Source organism: Sus scrofa, chromosome 12 (genome assembly GCF_000003025.6).
Source record: "Sus scrofa isolate TJ Tabasco breed Duroc chromosome 12, Sscrofa11.1, whole genome shotgun sequence".
Classification (NCBI taxonomy): Eukaryota; Metazoa; Chordata; class Mammalia; order Artiodactyla; family Suidae; genus Sus; species Sus scrofa.
The window spans coordinates 4,965,707-4,988,834 of record NC_010454.4 but is presented as its reverse complement, the minus strand read 5'-3'; the positions used below and the strand labels follow the sequence as shown (position 1 = coordinate 4,988,834).

At 59.9% G+C, this 23,128-nt stretch overlaps 2 protein-coding genes across 7 annotated transcripts; one reads left to right on the top strand and one right to left on the bottom strand.

Moving 5' to 3' along the window:
• Nucleotides 552-11,590, bottom strand: CYGB (cytoglobin). Of its 3 annotated transcripts, none has more exons than XM_021066574.1 (4): nt 10,023-11,590; nt 4,554-4,785; nt 4,123-4,260; nt 552-1,788 (listed from the first exon to the last, which is right to left on the bottom strand). In XM_021066574.1, the coding sequence occupies exons 1-4, from the start codon at nt 10,163-10,165 to the stop codon at nt 1,516-1,518; spliced, it is 786 nt and encodes a 261-aa protein (XP_020922233.1). In that variant the 5' UTR covers nt 10,166-11,590; the 3' UTR covers nt 552-1,515. The 3 variants fall into 3 exon arrangements, with proteins under 3 accessions (XP_020922233.1, XP_003131227.2, XP_013845322.1); XM_003131179.5 differs by having other exon boundaries at nt 4,097-4,260; nt 10,023-10,767; XM_013989868.2 differs by lacking the exons at nt 4,123-4,260; nt 4,554-4,785; nt 10,023-11,590 and adding an exon at nt 2,997-4,090.
• On the top strand, nt 12,141-22,208 carry PRCD (photoreceptor disc component). Of its 4 annotated transcripts, XM_013989871.2 has the most exons (5): nt 12,141-13,272; nt 13,575-13,643; nt 15,557-15,630; nt 17,637-17,825; nt 20,588-22,208. In XM_013989871.2, the coding sequence occupies exons 1-3, from the start codon at nt 13,199-13,201 to the stop codon at nt 15,570-15,572; spliced, it is 159 nt and encodes a 52-aa protein (XP_013845325.1). In that variant the 5' UTR covers nt 12,141-13,198; the 3' UTR covers nt 15,573-15,630; nt 17,637-17,825; nt 20,588-22,208. The 4 variants fall into 4 exon arrangements, with proteins under 4 accessions (XP_013845325.1, XP_005656966.1, XP_013845326.1 ...); XM_005656909.3 differs by lacking the exon at nt 17,637-17,825 and having other exon boundaries at nt 20,588-22,206; XM_013989872.2 differs by lacking the exons at nt 17,637-17,825; nt 20,588-22,208 and adding an exon at nt 19,998-20,581.

The following is a 23,128-nucleotide window of genomic DNA, read 5'->3' as shown; positions in this document are numbered from 1 at the left end:
ATGGATACTAGTTGGGTTCATTAACCACTGAGCCACGACGGGAACTCCTGGACTTCCTTTCTCAGACACCAGGAGCAGCAGGATGGGCCTCAGCTCTCGCCGGCTCAGGACGCCCAGCTCAGGTCAAGAAGGTCAAGGTGGGATTCTGGGGTGGCTGTGCTCTGAGACCAGCAGGGCCCACCTCCCTTCGGATCAGCTCCTTCATGCTTCCTCCCTCTCGCATCCTATCCTCGCCAGGGAGGAGATTTCCACAACAAAAGATTAAAAGCCCTTGGACTTTTTTAAACAAGCACGGATTCCCTTCCCGCCCCTCCCCCCACCCCAAGCCCAGAGTCACCCCAGCCCAGTGGCTCCCGACTAAGCAGGCGAGGCCTCCTCCAGCCCTGAGCCCCAGGCAAAGGGCCCCATGGACCGGCCCAGGCTGAGACACAGGTGAGGGGGACCTTTGGAGGGGGGGAGCCTTTCAAGACAGAGCTCCGAGTCCGGAACGAAGCGGGAGAGACAGAGGCGAGGGGCAGGTGGCAGGAAAAGACCAAATGAGCCTGCACAGACACAGGAAGAACGAGTCTGTTTAATGACACGGCTGGGTCTGGTTACAAACATCAGAAACTACAAAAGGAGGACAGGCCGTTACACAGATGGCTGCACGAGGAGGGGACAGGGGAGACACAGGCACAGTAGCCACAGCAGCAGAATATCCTGGAGGGAGATGCACGTGATCAGGGGGCACACGTGGAGGGCTCCCCAGCAACGCCAGCCAGATGGATGGACGGGACCGACCGCCGGCCGGCAGCCGGGAGGGGCCGGGGAGGGAAGGCCCCTCTGACCGCAGCCTGGACCCCCTCCTGCCGGGCGGTCTTAGCCACACAGGCGGTGGAGCGGGCGGCCTCTGAGGCTTCTTGACCTTGGCCCCTCCCCTGGGCGGTCATCCTGCAACCAGAACTTCTGGCCCCCTCTGTCTGCCCTTGCCCTTGTTTGGGGGCAAGTCAGGGAGCCACGCCCTTTAGTGGGGGGCAGAGGTAGGGAAAGCCAAATCCTTTTTGCCTGGAGTGGAAAAGCAGGAAGGAGGGGAGCTGGTCAGAGAGAACCCTGGGCTGTGCTCAGCCCGCAAGCTGGGTCCCTCCCACCCTGCCCAGGTCCTCTCGGCTGATGTGGGAGCCCCCCTCCCATCTCTGCCAGAACCCTCTGGTCTCTGCCCAGAAGCTGCCAGGACCCCTCGGTGGGCAGAACGAGGCCTTACACGTGCCCCTGGGCCCCACTGATACACAGTATAGATATGCAGTGTATATATAGAGAGATTTATATAGATTGTATATAGAATATATCCGATATACGGTAGACGTGTGTGCGTGGTGCTCTAGATAAGTGACATGGAGACCTGCGTGCGGCCAGGCAGAGAGAAACAGGGCTGCTCTGTTCCTCGAGTGACTCACAGACCTGTCCCTGCTTCCTGCCAGCCGCTCGCCTGCGTCTCTAACAGTGAGTAGAAAAGCTAAGAAGGGTGTGCCCGGCTCTTCAAGGAGGAAGGGTCCCCCACCCCCACAGGCCACCCGCCGCGCCCCCGAGCTGGGGTCCGCAGCCAGAGCCACCTCCCGGCGGCTCCAGGGGGACTGTGGCCGAGGCGGAGGTGGCGTCTTTCCGGGAAGACGAGTCAGGGATTCCTCCAGCTTCCTTGGCACCCAGAGGTGGAGGGTCTTCAGAACTCAGCCTTCTGCTCAAGGTGCTGCCAGGAACGGGGGAGGAGAGAGAGGGTCCTACGGCCCCGAAGAGGGCAGCGTGGCTGGGGGGCTGTGGACGAGAGAGGGGATGGAGGTGACAGGTTACTAGGGCCACAGAGTGGGACCAGGGACGGGGTGGAGAGGGGCCGAGGGAGAGGGGTCAGGGGTTGGCAAGGCTGGACACTACCCGCCCTGAGACCCACGCGGGGCCACTGAAAGCAGCCCACTAGACCAGCCTGTAGGCCCTCCTCTGCCAGGATCCTGCCGTGTGCCCTCCACTGGCTCATCCGAACGAACCTCAGATCTTTTTCTCTGAAATGTGACCCTGCCGTGCCGACCGCAGTGAGAACTGAGTGACGGAACTGCTGCGAGTGTCTCACGAACTGCAAAGGACCGTGAGCTCTTTTCTCTTTAATTCAAGAGGCTCGTCCTCTCAGCGTGGCACCCCCTCTGGCCACTCCTAGGCCTTCTCTTTGCACTTCCCTCCCCCCCCGACACCCCCTCCTGACTCCCCCACACACCCACACACCCACACACCCCCGGAGCAGAGACAGCCCATAAACAGTGGCGTCTGGTCCACTATTGCATCTCTGATAAGAGGCTGGAGGGAGCCCTCCTAGGACTGCCCAGTGAGTCCCTCCCACCCTCCAAACCCACTTGGACCCTGCCAGTGGCTGGGTCTGCGGGCCCCGGGGCCCAGGGAGACCCAGCCTTTTGGGAGGTCATACCCCTGCCCCCAGGAGACCGGAGGTGGGGCAGTGTGGCAAGGGATGAGGGGACAATCCCCCAGGGCTCAGAGCTGGGGTAACGCAAACGTGGGGGTGCTCAGCCCCCCGGACCAGTCCCCACTGTAGCCCACGTCCGTTCAGGCCACCCGGAGCAGCAACGGGCAGGCAGGAGGCCTCAGCGGTTTGCTAATGTTTGGGGTTTGGCGAGATTTAGGTCCCTGGGGTCCAGCCGGGGCAAGAGAGGGAAGGGGGCAGGGCTTCGTGTCGGGAAGTGCTGTCCATGTGTTTCTGATTCACAGGGGCTTGCACTGGCCAGCTCTCTCCCCCGTCCCTCTAGGCCCCTGTAAAAAAGCCCTTTTCTCTAGAAGCAGGAAGTCTTGTCTCCTGGCTGTAAACAAACTCATCTTTGGCGGCAGAGGCTGCCTAGGGAGAGGCGTGGGAGGGCAAGCCCCCTTCCCCCCTCACCCCTCCCTGGACCCTCTGGCTGCTTCTGGCAGCAGCTCTCCCCCGGCTCTGCCAGCGCCACCCCAGGCAGGTAAAAATCACCCACCTGCCTCCCGTCCACCCTGAGGTCTGGGGAGGCCCCGGCCAGCTGTGCACAGCTGGAGTAGCTGCCTGGCTGGAGCCAGCACTTCTCGGGGGCTCTGCTCTCTCTCTCTTGAGGAGGTGCTGTCACCGGGAAGGGAGCGGGAGCCAGCTGGGGCAGCGTGGTCAGCGGCAGGAAGGTCGGGAGGCCTGGCCGCTCCAGGCTGCCCCCCGGGGGACCGCCTCTGCCGAGCGGCGTGGGGATGCCTGCGCGCAGGAGGTCCGGTGGCTCCGCGGGGCCAGCTCGAGCCCCGGGAGGAGACGCTGCCTTTTCCATGGGAAACTGCTGGGAAAGTTTCTCTCCATCGCGTGTCCTGAGCCGCTGGCTGACCCCTGCTTCCCATTCCCGCCTCCGCCCTCCTCCTTCCTGCGGCCCTGCCTCCGCCCCTCCATTGAGCTCCCAGAGCCCCAGCCCCCTGGGGGCCCCGGGAGGCCGGAGTGTTCCCAGCCGCCACGTCTGGGGGCCAGCCCTCCCCCCGTGCTCCGCGTCAGCTGGAGTCACCAGGCCGGCCACCCTCCTGGAGCCCGCGCCCCAGAACTGGGAACCTGAGCCCTGCTGTAAACCCCGGGGCTGGTGTGCGTGGGAGGGACACGCACGTGGGCCCCGAGTGCACTGGGGCACGTGCACGTGTCCTCGTGATTCTCCTGGCTCCAGCCTGGTGGAGGCCGAGGCGGAGGGAGCGCTGATCAGCACGAGACGAAAAACAGCCCCATGTGGTTGGTACCCAGGGAGGAAGTGGCCAGAGCTGGCCAGGGCTGCCTCCGGCCCTGAGGAGCCAGCTTCCCGCCTTCCTGCCGGGAACCCTCGAGCCTGCCTGCCCGGGCAGCCTCGGTCCCCGGGGTGTCCTGAGGGCTCCCCGGTTCTCGGGAAGGGGATGGCTCTGCCCCGAGGAGAATGAGCGTGGGGCCTTTTCCTATCGTGCCTGTTCTGAAATTGTGTCGGGCCCGGAGCCACCCTCCTGGAGGTGTTCCTGCCCCGGGGGGTCAGCCCCTGGGTGCCAGGAGAGGTAGGAGGTCAGGGGCCGAGGGGACGGGCAGGACGCGGCAGGGAGGCTGCCTCCTCACGTGGTGGCGTTGGGGACCTGCTGTACCCAGCCCACTTCTTTGTAGGCAGCGGTCACGTGGCTGTAGATGAGGCTGCGAAGCTTGGCCCAGGCTCTCTGCGTCTCGGGTGGGAAGTCGTTGGCAAATTCCTCGGCGATCACCTCCAGGATGACCCCAGAGAGGATCTGGGGGTGAAAGAAAGAAGGGGGGCGGGGGCTGAGTGCAGGGCCCCCTGGCCCCCTGCACCCCCAAGAGCCCCCAGCATCTCTTCTATCCCTCACGTGGCCCAGGGCGAATTTGGTGACACAACCAACCGCTTTGGGAACCAGACACCCTCGAGATCCAGTGCCTACCCCGCTGCCCCTCCCGGTCACAGCCACGCCAGGGCAGAGGCAGGTGGGCCAGTGGTCACCTCTGCTGCCCCGGGGGCTTTCCCAGAGCTGGGGGGCTCCGGAGCGGCACAGGGCCGGCCACGCACCTTGAAGTACACGGGCTCCACCTTGTGCTTGAGGGCGTGGGCCTTGCCCACGAGGGCGAGCACAGAGGACACCTTCTCGGGGTCGTGCAGGTTCTCCACCACGGTGTTGAGAGCCCCCATGACCCGGCAGGCGTGCTTCCGCAGCTGTGGGCTCCGCTCCATCTCCAGGGGATCCTCCATGTGCTTGAACTGGCTGAAGTACTGCTTGGCCGACGGGAAGTTCACAAAGAACCTGGCAGGAGGGGAACACTGAGTGGGGGGTGGCCTCAGACCCCACCCTGAAGTGGCCAAGACGATGGCGGGATGCAGAGGTGGGAGAGGAGGGAGAGGCGGGACCCCCCCCACCCCACCACCGTAGCTGCCCTTCAAATACAGACCCTTCCTCTGGCCGAGCCGGCCCGCATGAAGCCCTCTCCCCAGGTCCCTGCCACTTCTCCCCGCCAGACTGGCTCAGGCGGGCAGCTTCCTCTGCCAGGCCTCTGCCCTCCTTGTTCCTTGTCCCCTCTCCAAACCCTACACACCCTTCGAGACCTGCTCCCGTCCCAGCTGAGAGGGTAAGAGCCTGAGGTCTGGACTCACAGGCCCTGATGACCTTGGGCAAGTTAACTTTTCAGAGCCTCAGTTTCCTCATCCATGAAATGGGCATCACTGTTCCTATCCTTTTTTCTTTTTTTTTTTTTTTTTTCTGTTTAGGGCCACACCCACGGCATATGGAGATTCCCAGGCTAGGGGTCAAATCAGAGCCATAGCTGCCGGCCTACACCACAGCCACAGTGACACCAGATCCAAGCCACATCTGTGACCTACACCTCCGCTCACGGCAATGCCCGATCCTTAACCCACTGAGTGAGGCCAGGGATCGAACACACAACCTCATGGTTCCTAGTCAGATTCGCTTCCACTGAGCCAAGACGACGGGAACTCCCTGGGTATCACTGTTCCTATCTTAATGTAAGCTGCCGTGGGTTGTCGTGGGAATGAAATGAGAAGCAGCGTGTGGAGTCCTGGGTGGAGTGTGGACACAGGAGGCTCGGTAAATGCCACCCTTTGTTCAGATAAAGTCAGACCTCTCTTTACAAACAAAGTGAAGCCCTGGTGACTTAGCTTAGGTGGCGCGGAGGGGAAGAAATGAGACTTATCTTCCTCACAGCTGATTCCTTTCTCTTATCACTGCCCTGCCTCCTCCTCAGCCTGCAGTCAGTGGTCATCGGTTGATTTAATTAAAGATATAGATTGATGTCACCTGCCTACTGTGGTTCTGGGAGTCCTTCCCAGCCTCCCATCCACACGTATCACCTCTCCAACCAGCCCGTGCACTTCTTGGCACAGACCCCAGGGCCTTCGCCTCCCGCCCCCTCCCATTTGTCTGCAATTGTCTCTTTCCCCCCAAATATCACTTTCACTGGGTCGCTCTCATGCTCAAAAACATTCCATGGCTCCCGGTTGCCTACCGGACCAAGTCTAAACTCCTTCACCTGGGATTCCAGGATTCTCCCAAACTGTCTCACACCCATTCCTCCAGCACCGAGTCCACATTCTGCCCCTCGCTCCAACTTGGCGCGTGCCAGCCTGCCCGCCCCCAGAGTGGCCCGCCCTCCTGCCCCTTCCCCTGGTTTGGCCGTGCTTCTCCCCACGTGCCCACCCTGGCCCAGGACCACTGGTTTCCCTCCAAGACCATTCGCGGGTTCCCTGCCACCTTTCCCGGCTTCTTCCCTCTCCGCAGTCTGACCGGGTCCCACAGCCCAAGGGCAGAGTCTGGGTCTCACACACCCTCTGACCCATCGTTCTGGCTCGGGGCCCTGCAGGTTTGCGGGAGGCTGGTGATGAGATCTGCTCTCTCGTTCCCAACCCGGGTGGGAGGTACGTGATCAGACTCATTCGGGACTTACGTAACCTAACTGGAGCCTCAGAGAGTGTATAGAAGGTCTTGGATCCAGGTTTTTTTTCGGGTGGTTTCACACCTTTGGAGGGTCCCCCTTTGGCATCAGAGAAGGCTGGTAATTTACCAAAGCAGCCCTTTGGCCAGGGCTCGGGTCTTAGATCCATGAGCAGGAACAGATGCACTGAGAGCATCTGGCCTGGGCCAGCCCTTCAGGCAACAGGGCTGAGGCTGGCGGAGGAGTGACCGGGACACAGTCTGCGTGGAGAGCCCGGAGGGCCCCTCGCGGAGGCCAAGTGTGACCTTGAGCAAATCACTTCACCACCTCCTATCTGCAAAGTGTGAGAGGAGTTCCCCACACCCCCGCGTTCCACTTCTCAGATGCACGGGCGCGGACCAATGAGGCGGTGAGTCTGAAAATCCATGGATTTCTCTGTAGAAGCAGCGTCATGAAGGACAGATACAAAAAATCCACTCTGGATTTAAATGGGGACCTCAGACTTTCGTGGTTTTACATTGCAATAAAAAATTATATATATATATGCTTCTTTTTTTTTTTTTTTTTTGGTCATGGCCGTGGCATGCGGAAATTCCTAGGCCAGGGATCGAACCCGTGCCACAGCTGTGACAACATCAGATCCTTAACCAGTGGGCCACCAGGAAGCTCCTAAAAACAATAGTTTCTGTTTGGCTGGTGCGTAGCGAGCATGCAAAGCCCCTCCACTGGTTACTTAATGTCACAACAGCGTGGGTATCGCATCCATTTTACTATTGATGAAACAACGGGAAAGATGCACGGAACACTTAGTTATACGATCTCATCCTTGCCACGGCCTCCTGAAGTTGACACTGTTTTATCCCCACGCTCTAGTTTAGGAATTGATGCCCAAGCTTGCCCAGCAGAGTGGGTGGCAGGACCAGGAAGGACCTGGGCAGCCCCTGCTCGGATGGTTTCCCCAAAGCTGCCTCCGAGGCTGCTCAGCCAGGGGATGGTGGCCTGGGACCCAGTGGGTCCCCTGCTCTACACCCAGTGCCATGCCATGGCCCTAAGGAAAGACAGTTTACTGGGCCAGGGGATTCTGGAACCTGGGGCCCTGTCCCTGCATCCTGGCTTCTCTCGCCGGCCCCTCCTGACCCTCCCAGTCCAGGTCTGTGCTCCCCTCCTGGGGAGAAGCCTCAGCAGTCAGCCCGGGGAGTTTCTCAGCTTCCAGAGGCATCTGGGCTTTCAGGAGAGCCTGAGACAGGCTTGTCTGAGTGTGAGGGGGAAGGCGGCAGTTACAACTGGGTGGGGAGCCTTCCTAGAGCATGGGGGTTCCCCCTTGGTCTCCTCCCAGCAGGGGGAAGAAGCATGGGGTCTGGGCAGCTCCTCCACCAGCACCCTTATGGCTACTACTTCCTCAGAGGAGCGGCATGGGGTGCGGCTGGCCCCAGCCCAGCCGGGGAGGCAGGAGGGGAGATCAAAGGGTCTAGGGCCACTGTCTCAGGCTCTGTGGGGTCTGTCCTTGTGAATGGGTGCCTGAAGGCAGGACGGGGTTGTGACAAAACTGAGGGGCACAGGATCTGGGGAGGGGCCTTTGGGACACCCCAGAAGCTTAGTCTTGCCCCCCCACATCCCCCACTCTGGGGCAGACAGCAGGAGGGGGAGAAGGAAAGGGGGGCTGGTGGGATTTGGGGCTGGGGGCCTGGTGCTGGGCCGGCTTCTTCCCCGCTGGGCTGGGCCGGGCCCCCATGCACACGGAGGTGGGGGCAGGTGGAGTGTGGCTGGGGTTCTCGGCCAGCCAGACCTCACTGCCATCACAGGCCTTATCAGGTTGACTGTGGGCCCCTCCCTGCCCCCTGAACCCTGGCTAATGGCCTCCCCAGCCCAGATCCAGTTCCCTTCAGGAGCCAGGAGTGGGAAATTCGAGGGGCACAGGGAGAGAAAGGAAACCATGCCAAGGTCTCAGACTCTCCAAAAACACCTCTGGGTTTGGTTCCTGCCTCTGGACCCCCCATTCCTGGGGAGGTTGGGTGGTACCCCGGGAGCCGGATCTTGGACCTGTCCTCATGGCAAATGGCAGGGCATCGGGACAGAAAATCTCCAAGGTCCTGTGGACTTTGCCTCCTTTCCTCTTGGTGACCCAAGTGCGTGCCTGGCTGCATCCTGAGGCCTGGTGGCCCACACGGGCCCGCACTGCTGAGGGCCGCCCTCCGGGGAGGCAGTCTGGCGCATCTGGGACTCCACTACCCACCGGGTGATTGTGTGGGTGCTGGCACGTGCCAATCTGCACCTCCCGGTGTCTGATGGCTTTGGGATCTGAAATCCCCTCCTGGCTTCCCCACCACCCCCGGCTGTGCTTCTGGGCCTGGGAGCTGCCAAAACAGCTGTCCCTTTCTCAGACATCCTCCTGGAACTCTTGGAGAGTGCGTCTTGCTCTTTTTCCTCCTGAATCTGCTTCTAAGTTGGAATCAGGGCACACCAACATGAAGCTGGGTAAGTCCCAGGCTTGGGGGAGGCAGGCGGGAGAGTGTGGGAGAGAAAGAGGAGCCAGAAAGGGGGCCAAGCCTGGGAGACAGGCGTGAACGTCAACGGTCCCTTCCACGAGAGAGGTCTCACCCCATCGCAACGAGATGCCTCGATCTGTCCCAGATTTGACAGCTTCCCTCTGCCAAGGACAGAGGGTTGAGGGCGAGCGTGGTCTGGGGCCTCCCTGCCTGCACTTCCAGGGATCAGCACGTGTGGGAAGCCAGCATGGATCTGCCGCTGCTGTACCAGTTACGGGCTGGTGCGGCTCGGGGACATTAACTGTATAGGAATGGTGTGTATATGCCCCGGCGTGTGGGTGTGTGATTAAGAGTTCCTCTGCATTCCTCTGGGGCATGAGGGGCCTGAACGACCCCTTTCCTCCCCAGATGGGGGTTTCGGGGTGGGGCCCTGTCTCCTGCAGCCTCTCCCTTCCCTAAACTCAGCAGGAACAGTAGGCTTCTGCATTCACCTGCGCCTCACCTGGGAGCTCCCTGCTGGCCGGGTCCGGGGAGCAGGAAGGGGCCAGCTGGGAAAAGTACACCTCTGGGGTCTGCCCCCTCCGCCCTCTATTCTTTTGCCCTTTGCTCTGTTCTTCCAAGAGTCTTTGGATGCAGAAGGGGGCTGAGCTGGAGAAAGGGTTTGCTCCTCTTTGTCCTTCTTGGTGGAGCCTCAGTGTTCCTGTCTCTAGAATGGGGAGCCCCCAACACCCCCATTGGAGAGGCTGGTAAATGTGTGTCCACCTCGGCTCGGTTGGGGGGCTGGGGTCACTGGTGAGGAAGGCACGGCTGGCCGGCAGAGCCGGAGTTGTGAGGTCGCAAGAGGAGACGCATGGAGGTGCCCTCCTTCTGGCTCTGGTCCCTAGTTCCTGCGGAGCCCCTCACCCAGAGCTAGGAAAGCCTCGGCCGGGGCTTCGCCCACCCCAAGGCGCCCCACGCCGCTGCCCGCACTCCGACTGGCCGACCGGCCGGGCCCCAATCGCAGCAGGGGAGGTGGCGCCGCAGCTCGGACCCGAGCCGAGCCCGCCTCTGCCCGAGCCGCTGCCGCCGTCCGTCCTCGGGCCCGGCCGAGCCGGGGTGACACCTACCTCACCAGGATGGCCACCCCCACGTCCTCGCAGTTGGCATAGAGCCGGGCCCACGTCGCCTGCACCGCCTTCCTCTCCGCCTCGGACAGCTCCTCGCTCCGCTCCCTGCGCTCAATCTCCATCTCGCCCGGCACTTTCTCCATGAGCAGCTCCAAGCCCAGCCCGGCTTCGCTCGGCGGCGGCGGGGCGCGGGGCGCGGAGCGCGGAGCGCGGGGAGCCGGGGCCGGCTGCGTGCGCGGCGGGCGGGCGGGCGAGTGGCAGAGCGCGCCGGAGGGAGGGAGCGTGTCTGTGCGCGCCGGCTCTGTGTGTGTGTGTGTGTGTGTGTGTGTGTGTGTGTGTGTGTCTGTGTGTGTGTGTCTGTGCAGGGTATATGTGCAGGGGGCGGGGGACCGCGAGCGGGGGGCGGGGATGTGGTCTGCTGGAAAAATGCGAAAAAAAATAAATCCGCTCCAACCCCTCCAGCCCGCGTCCGCGAGCCAGTTCCGGCAAGGTGAAGGCTGGGCGGGGTGGGGGCGACGCGGCGGGCACCCGCCCGCCCTCCTCGCCACCGCGGAGTTGGACCGCCGGGTGGGGCTGGGGCGTGGGCGTGGCGAGGGGGCCGGGGGTCTCGGCAGGAGGGGGCGGTCACGCGGCGCAGGGCCGCGCTGGCCACGCAGGAGTGCGCCGCGGCGGGTGCGGGTCTGGGGGCCCCGGTCCCCGCTCCCCAGACGGGCGGTGTCGGGGCGTGTGCGTGTGAGCACCCTTCCCGCGGCGGGGAACTGACTCGAAGTCAAACACTGCCAGGCATTTGCGGCGTGGCCGCCCGCCCGCCCGCCCGCGACCCGAGCTGAGCTCCCCCTCGCTCCCGGCCTCTCCCGGGCCAGCCGCTGGGGTCCGCGGCGCTCTCGCCCGGGCTCCGGACCCCAGACTCCGGAGGGGTTAGAGGAAGAACCCTAGAGGAAAACACCGCCGCGGGGATGAGGAGGGGGCGGCTGTCAAACTTGATCACCAGAGGCCTGCGCCCCCCCTTTCCTTCCCGCCAGCGCTCCTTCCCCTCGGAGCAGCACGTGGCCTCAGAAAGAAGGCCCCGGGTGGCTTGTAAATGACACAGGCAGGCCCAAAGCAGGGGGCGAGTGGCCCCTAATACCAGCCCAGGCGGAGCAAAGTCCCAGGCACCCCAAACCTGGGTTGGGGGGGAGCGGTGTGAAGAAGTCTCGGGAGGCCCAGGCCGCTGGAGACATCGTAGCCAGCAAGGCCCCGATTAGGGAAGGGTTCTGTGGATGGAATCCCGTGTCCACCACAGAATTGCTCTTCTCCGGGAGGTGGGACCACCATTAGACTAGAGGTGGGGACTGCGTCTCTGAGAGCCACCCAGTCCCCACCCTGCAAGCAGCTGCTCAGTCCCGGTATGGCCGGGTCCCACCTCTGAGTCCCAGTTGAAGCCTGAGGCCCACAGCGGCGGCTGCAAGCGGCTGAAACACGTGACCACGCATGCGGGGTGTGTCCAGTTCTCCCCAAGGCTCCCTGGTGATCCTGCCCTTTCCAGCTCTGTGTCCACTGCTCCAGTAGTGCAAGAGGTGGTGGCTCCTCTTTGGCTCTGCTTTATGTGCCTATTTTAAAAAACCTATTTCAGGAGTTTTCTTGTGGCGCTGTGGGTTAAGGATCTGGTGTGGTCATTGCAGCAGCTTGGGGTGCTGCTGTGGCACAGGTTTGATCCCTGGCCCTCGAACTCCCCTATGCCACAAGCGTGACGAGAAAAAATACCCTATGTCAGAACAGAGAGCCCTGGCACAGCCCCAGCTCGGGCCTCGCTGGAGCCCAGCGTTCAGGTCCTTTACTGGAACCCAGGGCAAGAGGCCTCTTGTGGCTCAGAGCTCAGCTGAGAGAGGGAAAATCCAGTGCCCCCTTCTGGGGTCTTAGAGAGGGATTGAGGAGGGTTGGTGGGCTCAGCTTCTTTCACTAGTCTCAGACCCATGTCCTGGCTTTTTTTTTTTTTTTGCTTTTTTGGACCACACTCTTGGCACATGGAAGTTCCCAGGCTAGGGTACAGTTGCTGGCCTACAGCACAGCCACAGCAATGCAGGATCTGAGCCGTGTCTGTGACCTACACCACCGCTCACGGCAACGCCAGATCCTTAACCCACGAGCAAGGCCAGGGATGGAACCCACAATCTAGTGGTTCCTAGTTGGATTCATTTCCATTGCACCACAATGGGAACTCCGCCACGTCCTGGCTTTTGATCTGTGCTCTGCACGTCACCTGGACCAGGACACTGTGCTGGGTCCCCCCACTCAACTCCTCTGACGGGCTCAGAGCCAGCACCATGGCCTTCCAAACAGCTCCCTGAGAGGTTCCACCCAGAAGTGGACAGGAAGTAGGAGAAATCTTATTTCTGCTTGCTTTTATCTCATCCTTTACAAGTTCTATGGGTGTCGCTGGTAGAGGACTGTGTCTGCACGGTAACAGAGCATATAATTTATAAGTGGATGTGTGTATCTATTACACTTACATTCTGCCCTTTGCTGAAGAGGACGTGTAATCAGAAGTGTGTGGAAAAGATTGTCCTGGGGTCAGGAGTGAACCACTTAGCCAGCCCTTCACTCCCTGGCCTCTCCTGTCTTCCTGGCTTCATCATCTATATTCTCCTCCCCCCCCCATGACGTCATTGCCCCACCAATACTCAACTTCCAGTTGCTGCAACATGCCAGGCGCTTTCATGCCTACAGCCCCGGCAGAGTCTTCTGTCCGCGGGCCCATCCTTCCTTGAGCCCCTGCAAACTCAGAACAACCCGGCTTCTCTCTGAAGCTTCCCCTGATGCTCACGACTCCCAGAGTGCTCTGTAGGCGCCTTAACCGCCTAGATCTCCCAGTTGTGCTCATCGGTTTAACTTGCCAGGGCGTTTGTCTAGACCGCAAGCCCCTTGAGGGCCAAGCCCAGGGCTTAGTCATATCCCCACCCAGAGCAGACTGAGGTCAAGATACCCTGCCGCTGCCCACTGCCGGGGGAAAACCTGGGCCCAGTGAGGTTAATCGGTCTTCACAAGGTCGGGTCTGCTGACCCTGCTAATCAGCTTGAGCCTCCTAATCCATCGCCAGCAGGAACCTCGGGACAAAGGCAGTGGCTCGTGAGAGCTGGCAGGGGCCATCTTGGCCTTCTTCTGCGCCTGGGTCTCAGAGGGGATGGGGCAGCTGAGCCATGTGCACCACCCTCTTCCTGCTCAGCACCTTGGCCATGCTCTGGCGCCGCCGATTCGCCAACCGGGTCCAACCGTGAGAACCTGGCTGGGCCGTGGGCTGGGGCGGGGGAGAAACCGCTGGGCTGGGTTATAGCCGAGCTGCGGACTGCAGGGGTCAGGGGCTGCATGGACTCCCGGGAGGCTGGGAGTACAAGGGGCACCCCCGAGAGTCTCCCCTTCCAAGGAGGGGGCGCTTGGAGCTCTTCAAAGACACGGGGCACAACCTCTGGTCCCACAGCCCAACGTGGCTTAGGCTTAGGTCTCGCAGAGAAGCAGGAGAGGGGGCGGGGGTCCGGGCGCTGCCCACAGCCCTGCCTGCCTCTTTCCCTCCCGCAGAGAGTCCAGTGGAGTAGATGGGGCAGTCTCGGGCAGCGGTTTGGAAACAGACCTCCAACCCTCAGGCAGGTAAGACTCAAGAGTCTGGGGCGGGGGAGGGAGGGTGTTGCTAAGGACACGGCCGCTGTCCCCTGTCCAGGCCTGGGGGGTGTACGTGGGGACGTGCGTGTGTGCGTGCCCCTGGCCCCAGCTACCCGGTTCCCTGCATGCCTAGGGCTTTCTTCAGTTGGGGATGGGAGGCCCCAGCCTCTCTTCGGAACCCAAACTGCTCTGCCTCGCTCGTCCGAGTGCAGGTGGTCCCCGGGGTCCCTTCTCTTGGAAGGCGCAGGGGGAGTGGAGAGAGGGGTGAGGGAGAAGCCGCTTTGCGTGGCTTTGCTGCCTTCCCCTCCCCCTCCCGCTGCCGCTGCCCCCACCCGCTCAGCAGCTCCGCGGCCTGAACCTCCGGCAGGATTCGCTGTCCAGGCCCCAATAGGAGGCCCAGGAGGAGCATGACGTCATCAGCACTGCGTGCCATTGGCTGGGCAGCCCCTGCGGGCAGGACGCTGTCTCCAGTGGCCAGAAAGTTAACTCTTGCCTAGGCTGAAGCCATGTGGCCTTTAGAAGGGGGTGAAGTTTGGGGAACTTCAGGATTTCCTCCCTCTCCGGGTGCCTAGTGTCCTTTGAGGACAGGAGATCCGTGCCCGACACAACACGGGAAAATTGGCAAATATGTACCAAGAACCTACTGTTGGAAATGCTCTTTTGCGCCCGTGGGTGCTCTTCTCTGCTCAGGAAGCTCCTGCGAGGCCCTTGGCCTTTGGACTGCAGGGTCTGGAAGGAGGCTGCTCCCCATAGAGCTCTGGCGGCTGGGACAGGCATGCTCGCTGTGCACCCCACTCTCTGCCAGGCTGTGGGAGGTACCCCACGGAGCCCCTTAGGTACCTGGAGCCTGGCGAGCCGAGAACTGGGGCCTCCCTCTGTCTCTGGCCTGACTTCTCGGTCCCTGGATTCCCCCAGGTTCGGAATGTCCAAAGGCCCCCCCTCGAAGTTTAGGGTAAGTGCAGAAGACAGGGTCATTTCTGTGATGCCTTTCCTGGACACCTAGGCTAGTTGAGAGGGTCCCCGGGGAGCCTGATTGCTGCCACTGGTGAAATGGGCTGACACGTAAAAACAATCGTTTTACACGACTGGGCCTCACGCGTAGGAGGCCCTCAAAGGCTGAAGGGTCCTCCCTGTTGCGTTTGGGGGGAGCTGGAGTGGGGCAGCCTGAGTTTAAATCCTACTTCCCCTCTCATTGAGAGACTGTGGGCAAATGATATAATCTTTTGATGTGTAAACTGGCATTAATCACAGTGGTTACGAGGGTTTGGGGAGATTTAAATGAGATAATGATGATAGAACCCTAGCACAGAGCAACTGTTCCGCAAACACCAGATCTTGCCTTGCTGTTAGGTGACCAGCCCTTTCTCCTTCCCCAGAGGTTTCGCATACATGAACTGAAGGCTCAATGGCCCCAAAGCTTTGGCAGTTCAAATCTCTTGTTCATGGCGCAGGAAGCCAAGGGACAGGGAGATATAAATTACTTGCTCCAGGCGGTCCTCCCAGCTGGGGGCTGATGTGAGACTGACAGGTCCCTGCCTCAGACAGTCCATCTCCTTGACAGACATGAAATGTGCCTGGACCTCCTGTCAGGAGAGAAAAGGCCAAATCTGGGACCATCTGGCCAGGCCTGGTCTGGCGTGGCCTTGCCAGGAGGAAGCAGTCGCCCATTAACTCCTTGGAACCCAGCTAACAGGAAAGACTGGCCTGTTGGGGCCGCCATGGAGGGCTGGCTCCGGGTGGCAGCAGGGGTGGCGCTCTGCTCTCCAACTCCAAGGCTTCTTGGTGCTCCTGCTTCTCGATGGTGGGGTGAACGACGGGCTTGGGGGAGGGAGGAAGGGGAAGGCTGGAAGCCTGGGAGGGTCTTTGGCGTCGATTATCTGACTCTGCATTTTCCTCTTTAGGGAGAAGAGCCTCTGAAGTGAGCCCTCACCTCTTCAGGCAGAGCTCAGCCCCAGGGCCTGGGATGGACTGGCAGGTAGGGCAGGGTGCGCAGCCTGGAGGGCAGGGGGCAGGGCTGGGGACAGGGCGGCAGGATGTGCCAGGCTTCAGCTCTGTGGGCACTGTGGAGGCTAAGGGAGGGGTGGACTCCTATGGGCTCCTACCTTAAATCTGTTATGTTCCAGGCCACTGGGCAAGGGTTAGTTTTAAGAGAACTATATGTGATCTTGGGAGTTCCCGCTGCGGCACAGTGGGTTAAGAATCTGACTGCAGTGGCTCAAGTCACTGTGGAGGCGCGGGTTCAATCCCTGGCCCGGCGCAGTGGATTAAAGGATCTGGCGTCGCCATAGCTGTGGCTCAGGCTCCTTTCCTCTGAGGAGCCCCAGTGAGGGACACACTAGGGTCCCCGTTTAACTCTGGGGCAACCCCCACACCCAGGATAGAGGTGGGACCAAGCAGGGAGTGGAGAGGCCAGAACCGAGGGACAGTGATAGTTCAAGTTCACGAAGGATGGGCTCCCCATTTTCCTCTACGGAAGCCTTGCAATGACCCTGGAGGCAGGTCAGCTCATAATCCACAGTTTAGAAGTGAGGAAACAGGAATTCTTGCTGTGGCGCTGCAGAAATGAATCTAACTAGTACCATGAGGTTGCGGGTTTGATCCCTGGCCAAGCTTAGGGGGGTTAGGGATCCGGCATTGCTGTGAGCTGTGGTGTAGATCACGAAGTTCGGATCCCGCATTGCAGTGGCTGTGGTATAGGCTGGCAACTCTAGCTCCGATTGGCCCCCTAGCCTGGGAACCTCCATATGCCACTGGTGCAGCCCTAAAAAAAAAAAAAAAAAAAAGAAGAAGAAGTGAAAACACCCAGAAAGATTTATTTATTTGCTCAGCACCACCCAGCTAGTAAGTGGGGACCCCAGGCTCATAGGGAGGCTGCAGAACCCAGACCCTAGACCCCACAGCACAGGCCTCCCTGAAACCACCTGGAAGTTTGCAGCTGCTCAGGGCAGTGGGGGGGAAAGCGGTTCACTGGCCTGGCTTGTCCAGGGCTGTGTGGTGTCACTTTGCGAGGGTGGTACTCACTTCCTATGACATTTGCCTCTCCTTGGTCCCCAGAGCTCACCCTGCCACGGCTGCTGTGCCGAAATGATCAGTAGGATATGCCAGTTGGTTGTGTGACATGTCTGCTTGCAGCTGGCTGGAAGCAACTCACAGCTTGTCCTGGGTGTGTTTTCTGTGTGTGTGTGTGTGTGTGTGTGTGCGCGCGCGCTCGCTTATTGCACGCTACACGTGCCTGTGTTCCAAATGGGCAGTAGCATGTGGGAGGGGAAAAAGCACGACACTTGTTTTTGTCAGCCTGCTGACTGCTCAGTAACAGCGGCGGCCTCCTTTGCCCCCAGCTGCTCTGCCGTTCTCTCTCTTTACAATCCAGCGCGGAGATAAAAGCACATTTCCGCTTCTGCTCCCCGCGATCCAGGCGCGCAGACCCTGCAGGCAGCTGCTGCCGACTGCCTGGCGGCCGTTCATCTTCCAGGGCGCCCCTCCCCTGCCCCCCACATGCAGCTCTCCTCCCTCGTGCAGCCCCCCTGCCCACCCAGCAGTGAGGTCTCTGCCTGGCTGGCCCCCCCGACCCTGACTTTCAGGAAAGAGGAGCTGGAGGAGTTCTCTAGACAGCAGCCAAGGGCCAGATGCAGCCTCACTGACTCGGGGAACCCACTCTGAAGTGGGGGGAGGAGGAGGCACAGCTTGCTGGGGAGGGGCCGCTGCAGATCTGGGGGAGCCTCTAAAAGGAGGGCCGGGTGGAGGCTCGGCCAGGGTCGCCCCCAGGGAAGGAGCTCTGGGCCGGAACCGGTCGGGGCCCCACCCACGGCGCACTTGACATGGGCCACGAGTTCGTCACCACCTGTCTCGGTGCCCCAGCCTGTCTTTCTCCTGGGAGGCCTCAGCCTTCCTGGTGACAAGACTCGCAGGCTGGGGGCCAAGGGCCGCGTTCCCGGGGCTCGGTCTCTGTTCCCTGATCCTGTCTTCGCGACCGTTGTCCAGTCTGTTTGCCAGGTTCCTGTCACTTCATCCTTGGCATTTCCAAGTTGCCCGTCTCCTTCCACGGAGGGGGAGGAATTGTCAGACCAAGGTCGCCTCGCCGCCACCGCACCGGGGCCTGGCTCACAGCCCAGATGCACGGCCACAAAGTGACACCCCTTTGCAGCCCTGTTCTGAGAGCCTGCCCAGGAGGTGAAGGTTCCTCTGGGGATCAGTTCCGGATGAAGGGCGGGAAAGGGGGAGGAAGGGGCGGCTGGAGGTGGGAGGGGAGGCTGCCGGGCGCTGGCAGCTGGGGTGCCATGTGGGCTGGGCGGGAGGGGCTCCCCCAGGGAGCAGGCTGGCTTCGGTGGGAGCAGCCTGTGTTTACACCTTCCCCACACGCCCGGCCCACGCTCGCCTCGTATGCTCGGGGCGCTCCCAGCCCTGGGCGCTGCACAGTCTGTATGCTTGCAGCTCCTGTTGCAGAGTTGCCGCCCGCATCCTGGAGCTCGTCTCCAGCAGGCTGCCCGGGGCCGAAGCGGCCCCTCCTCGGCCCACCACCCTCCTGCCCCATGGTGGGTGGGAAGCCCACGGCAGCCAGCCGTGGACCCAGTGTTCCCAGGAGGCTGGGTCCTCCTTCCTCCCGTTTCCCTGGGAAGAGCAGCTGCTTGGAAATGGCAGCTGGAAAGTTAGTTCAGGGTTTGGTAGACTGGCCGTACCTGGAGGGAGAGGTGAAGAGCCACCGGGGGGGGGGGGTCAGAGCTGGGTCACTCCTGGTCCGGGGCCTGGGCCATAGCATGAGCTCTGAGAGCCAGGAGTCCAGTCAGAGCACTGCATTGAAATCGTTGAAATCACGACTCCACCACCACGTCCTGCCCCTGTGGCCTTGGGCAGGTTCCCGAAGGTCCTGTGCCTCGGCTTCCTCATCTCTAAGACGAGGTAACAGTAAACCTGCCCCACAGGATTGTTGGAGGGTGAAATTAAATAATGTGTGGAAAGGGCTTGGCGCGTTTAGTAAGCGTTTGGTGTGTGTGAGATCGTGTGATTGTGTTTGTAAGCCACCAACTACTGAACGCTGCGTAATTTCAGAATAATTAGTAGCTTCAGAACAGCTAACGTCCCTCAGCTCCTCCCCGCAGCCCTTCCTGCCCTGTCTTTCCACATCCACGGCAGCTGGGCAATGGGCAGCTCTGAAACAAATGACAGGACAGCAGAGGGTGGCCCTGCGGAGTGGGGGCCGCTGACTAAGGGCCAGCACCGGGTACGATGGTAGAGAGTGTGCCGCTGTTGCTTCTGGGCACCTCGAACCCCCCCCCAACATCCAGTGCGGGGAGGTCTTGGCCTGGATCCCCCCCCCTCCCCGCTCCCCGACCCCCGCGGGCTCTGCTTCGCCCAGTGAATCTCAGCTCCCAGAGCAGACAGGAGGTCGTTGCCCTCATGCTTTCCATCCTCTGTCTGAATGCTAATCTCTGCTGGTGGGAGCCTGAGTGACAGGGAAAGGCTGCTCTGAGCTGCAGGGTGGCCGAGGGCAGCAGCCGGGAGCAGGGAGGTGCTGCTGTCTGCTGCTTCTGGCTCAGGCTCAGGCCGCTGTCAGTCTCTCCTGGAGATCCAGACAAGGCCAGAGAGCTGATGAGGCGGTGGGGGTGGAGCAGAGACACCAGGGAAGCGGCGGCTGTTGCTGCTGGGCGTCACCCTGGGGTGCAGAGGTGACCTGGGATAGTACCCATCCATCTCAAAGGTGTGACTGTGTGCCTGTGGGCAGGACGGTCCTGGCTGGGGGCAGAGAAGAGAGGCCCTGGGGGACGAGGGGGCATGGCGCCTGATCTGAGGACCCTGCAAGAGCAGGGTTCCCGAATGGTCCCGCAGGCTCCCAGGGCCCCTCTGCAGGGGCCTCCCTGTTAGGCAGAAGCCCGGCACCAAGAGGAGGGGATGCTTCTTTGTGAACCTCAAAAGGAGAATGCCAAGTGGCTTACACCGAGGTTTATTTTAATATGATACCACTAATATTATTAATTAATGGCTAATAGGTCTTGAACACTTATTCTGTGCCAGGCACTGTGCCAAGAGCTTTATTTATAAGCATTGTCTCATTTATGAGGCAGGAACTGCTGTTAACCTCATTTACCCAATAAGGAAAGCCAAGTTCACAGAATTTGCTCAAGGTCACTCACAGCTGGTAGTAAAGCCAGGACCTGCACCCGGGCAACATGGTGCCAAAGCTTGGGAGGCTGTCGGGGCGGGGAGTCTGGAGTCGGGGGCTGTGAGGAAATCCAGTGTGACCCCTCCTGCAGGAACAAGGACTCAGAGCTGAGGCCCACCGGGTTGTGCCTTTGCAGGTGGGGCTGGGCGGGGTTTGCCAGGGTTATTCCTGTGCTCTCTCTTCAGCAGCCCGTAGTTCAAGGGTGGACCAGTCTCTGAGCCCCAAAAGATGAGTCTCTGCCTGCAGCTGAGGGGAGTGAGGAGAGCGGCCTCTCCAGGATCTGTCATCCTTTCAGGAAGGAAGCAGTGGCCACCGGCAGGGACAAGACAGCAAGGCCATCACTCAGCCACTGCCACTGCGCTGCCTCCTTCAGCCAGGGCAGGGCCCTGGAGGGAGAGGACAGCAGCCAGCAGGCCAGCTGGACGTGGGAGTGGAGAAAGGGCGGGGGGGGGTGGTGGCAGCGTGTGCAGGCTGTGGGGACCAAAGAGGTGGCTTCAAGAGGGACCCACTGACTTAAGCTGGAGAGAAGTGCTGGCACTTCGGGACTGCACAGCTCCCTGCAGGACGCACATGCCCCCTAGTGGGGACTCAGACTGGAGGGTGGAGAGCAAATGAAAGCAAGAGTGACCACCACGACCCATGAGCCCCTGTAGGAATGGGCCGTCCCATCCTTAGGCGAACACATAAGCTCACTGAAGAGCATATGCAGAAGCCAGCGGAGCCGAGCAGTCAAAGAAACTATTTAACTTATTCATTTGCTCCTTTATTTCACTAGCACGTGCTGCCTCGCGGTGAGCTGACAATGCGCAGATCCCGTGTCAGGTGTGTGGACTGAGACAGCAGTGACAGGGACAGTACCCGCCCTGCCGTCGGTTCCAGATCCGGCCTGGGAAGCGCGGTCGAGCCCCTGCCTCCTCACGTGACCTTCCTTTCTCTGGCCCTCCGGCTCCCCATCTAACGGGCATGCGCTGAACCCAGGCGGGCTGGCGCCGAGGCCCTAAAGGAAGGCTTCCGCCAATCACGAGAGAGCACGGCTGATGACGTGTGGAGGTGCTAACGAGGACTCGCAGCATCTGCAGACAGCGACCGACCGTCTCCGTGCCAGGCGCCGGGGATACAGACATGAACTAAGACTTGCCGCCACAAACGACCAGAAGACTGAGCAAAACGTAAGGAACAGTCACTTGACAGCAGGCAGCACACAGGACGGTGACGTCACGCCTCAGCCTCACCTCAGATGGTTCCCCGCCCGGGTTCTGGGGAGGGGGAACCACGGCGGTCTCCCCCAGGTGAGGAGGCCTCGTCGGAGCTCAGGGCAGTGTTCCAGAGGACACAGACCAATGGGATCCAAAGCCAGACATGACAAAGGCGAGTCAAGGGAAACTCCTTTCCACCGAAGACACAAAGCACCGACCGCCAAAGCGAAATGGACAAGCTGCAATTGATCGAGATTGGAAAGACGGAGAAAATATCTCCCAGGCAAATACCTGAGAAAGGATCCGCATGCAGACGATACAGACAGCTTTTACAATTCAGTAAGACAGGCCCATTAAAATAAGGGGGGGGGGGTTTAATACGTTGATTCACAAGAAAGTATCCATAGGAGCAATAAACAGAGAAGGATGCTCAGCATCGCGGTCGGTAGGAGATGCCGATTAAAAGCACCATGAGATACTACTGCACACCTGCCTGAATGGCTGACGTTAAAGACAGACCACAGCAGGCGCTGGAGAGGGTGCTGAGCGCGTGTAACTCTGTAACACGTTGCTGGAGGAGTAGAAGTGTCACAACCATCGGGGAAACCAGTTTGGCAGTTTCCCTTGAAGTCATCCAAGAGGAATGGAAACTTAAGTCCACGGAAACATTTGTACAAAAATATTCACAGCAGCAGCTTTATTAATCATAGTTCCAAACTGGAAACAACCTGAAAGTCCACCAACATGCGAATGGGTACAAATATTGCGGTATAGTCATAGGATGGAATAATAGTCAGCAGTTAAAAAGGAAAATGAACCACTGATGTGGGCTGCCACGCGGGGAACTGAGAGAAGCCAGACACAAGAGTCCCTTTTTATGAAGTTCTAGAATGGGCAAATCTACGGTGACAGAAAGCAGATCAGTGGTTGCCTGGGGCCAGGGTTGGGTGGAGACTGGGGGTCAACGGGTCGGGAAGATCCCTGGGTGATGAAAATGTTTTAAATCATGGTGGGGTTGTGGTCGCACAGGTTTATACCTTAATTGGACTACTGAACTGTACACTGTACATTTTAAACAGATGTATTTTGGAGTCCCCATCGTGGCGCAGTGGTTAACTAAACCTGACTAGTATCCATGAGGATGCAGGTTCGATTCCTGGCCTTGTTCAGTGGGTTAAGGATTTGCTGCTGCCATGAGCTGTGGTGTAGGTCACAGACGCGGCTTGGATCCCGTTACTGTGGCTGTGGTGTAGGCTGGGAGCTACAGCTCCAATTGGACCCCTAGCCTGGGAACCTCCGTATGCCACCACCAGTGGGGCCCTAAAAAGACCAAAAAAAAAAAAAAAAAAAAGAGGATTTATTTTATTGTATGTAAATTACACCTCAATAAAGATGATTTAAAGAGTTAAACACGAGTGAAGACTTGATTCTTGTCTTGCCCATAGTCTAGTGGAAAAGCCAGACATGAAAACAAGTGATCATAAAACAGTGAGTATTAAAAGAGGCCAATGGGGAATTCCCTGGTGGTGCAGCAGATCTGGTGGTCATTCCTGTGGCTCAGGTTGCAGCTGTGGTTGTGGGTTCAATCCCTGGCCCTGGAACTGCCACATGCTGCAGGTGTGGCAAAAAAAAAAAAAAAAAAAAAAAAGCTCAGTGGGGAGTTCCCTTTGTGGCTCAACAGTTAACAAACACGACTAGGATCCATGAGGATGCAGGTTCGATCCCTGGCCTTGCTCAGTGGGTTAAGAATCCGGAGTTGCTGTGGCTGTGGTGTAGGCCGGCAGCTATAGCTCCAATTCAACCCCTAGCCTGGGAACTTCCATATGTGGTGGGTGTGTGGCCCTAAAAAGCAAAAAAAAAAAAAAAAAAGTTCAATGAAGTATTACATATTCTGCAAAATCATTTTCTTTTCTTTTTTTTTGGGCTTTTTAGGGCTGTACCCGCGGCATGTGGAGGTTCCCAGGCTAGAGGTCCCATCAGAGCTGTAGCCACCGCCCTACACCACAGCCACAGCAACACCGGATCCTTAACCCACTGAGCAAGGCCAGGGATGGAACCCGCAACCTCATGGTTCCTAGTCGGATTCGTTAACCACTGCGCCACAGCGGGAACTCCTCATT

Coding starts and splice junctions, on each gene's coding strand:
- CYGB (XM_021066574.1), bottom strand. CDS start 10,165: ATGGAGAAAGTGCCGGGCGAGATGGAGATTGAGCGCAGGGAGCGGAGC. Junction 4,786..10,022: donor GGGGTGGCCATCCTGGTGAG/GTAGGTGTCACC, acceptor CCCTCCTGCCAG/GTTCTTTGTGAACTTCCCGT. Junction 1,789..4,122: donor CCTACAAAGAAGTGGGCTGG/GTACAGCAGGTC, acceptor TCTCGTCCACAG/CCCCCCAGCCACGCTGCCCT.
- PRCD (XM_013989871.2), top strand. CDS start 13,199: ATGTGCACCACCCTCTTCCTGCTCAGCACCTTGGCCATGCTCTGGCGC. Junction 13,273..13,574: donor TTCGCCAACCGGGTCCAACC/GTGAGAACCTGG, acceptor TCCCTCCCGCAG/AGAGTCCAGTGGAGTAGATG.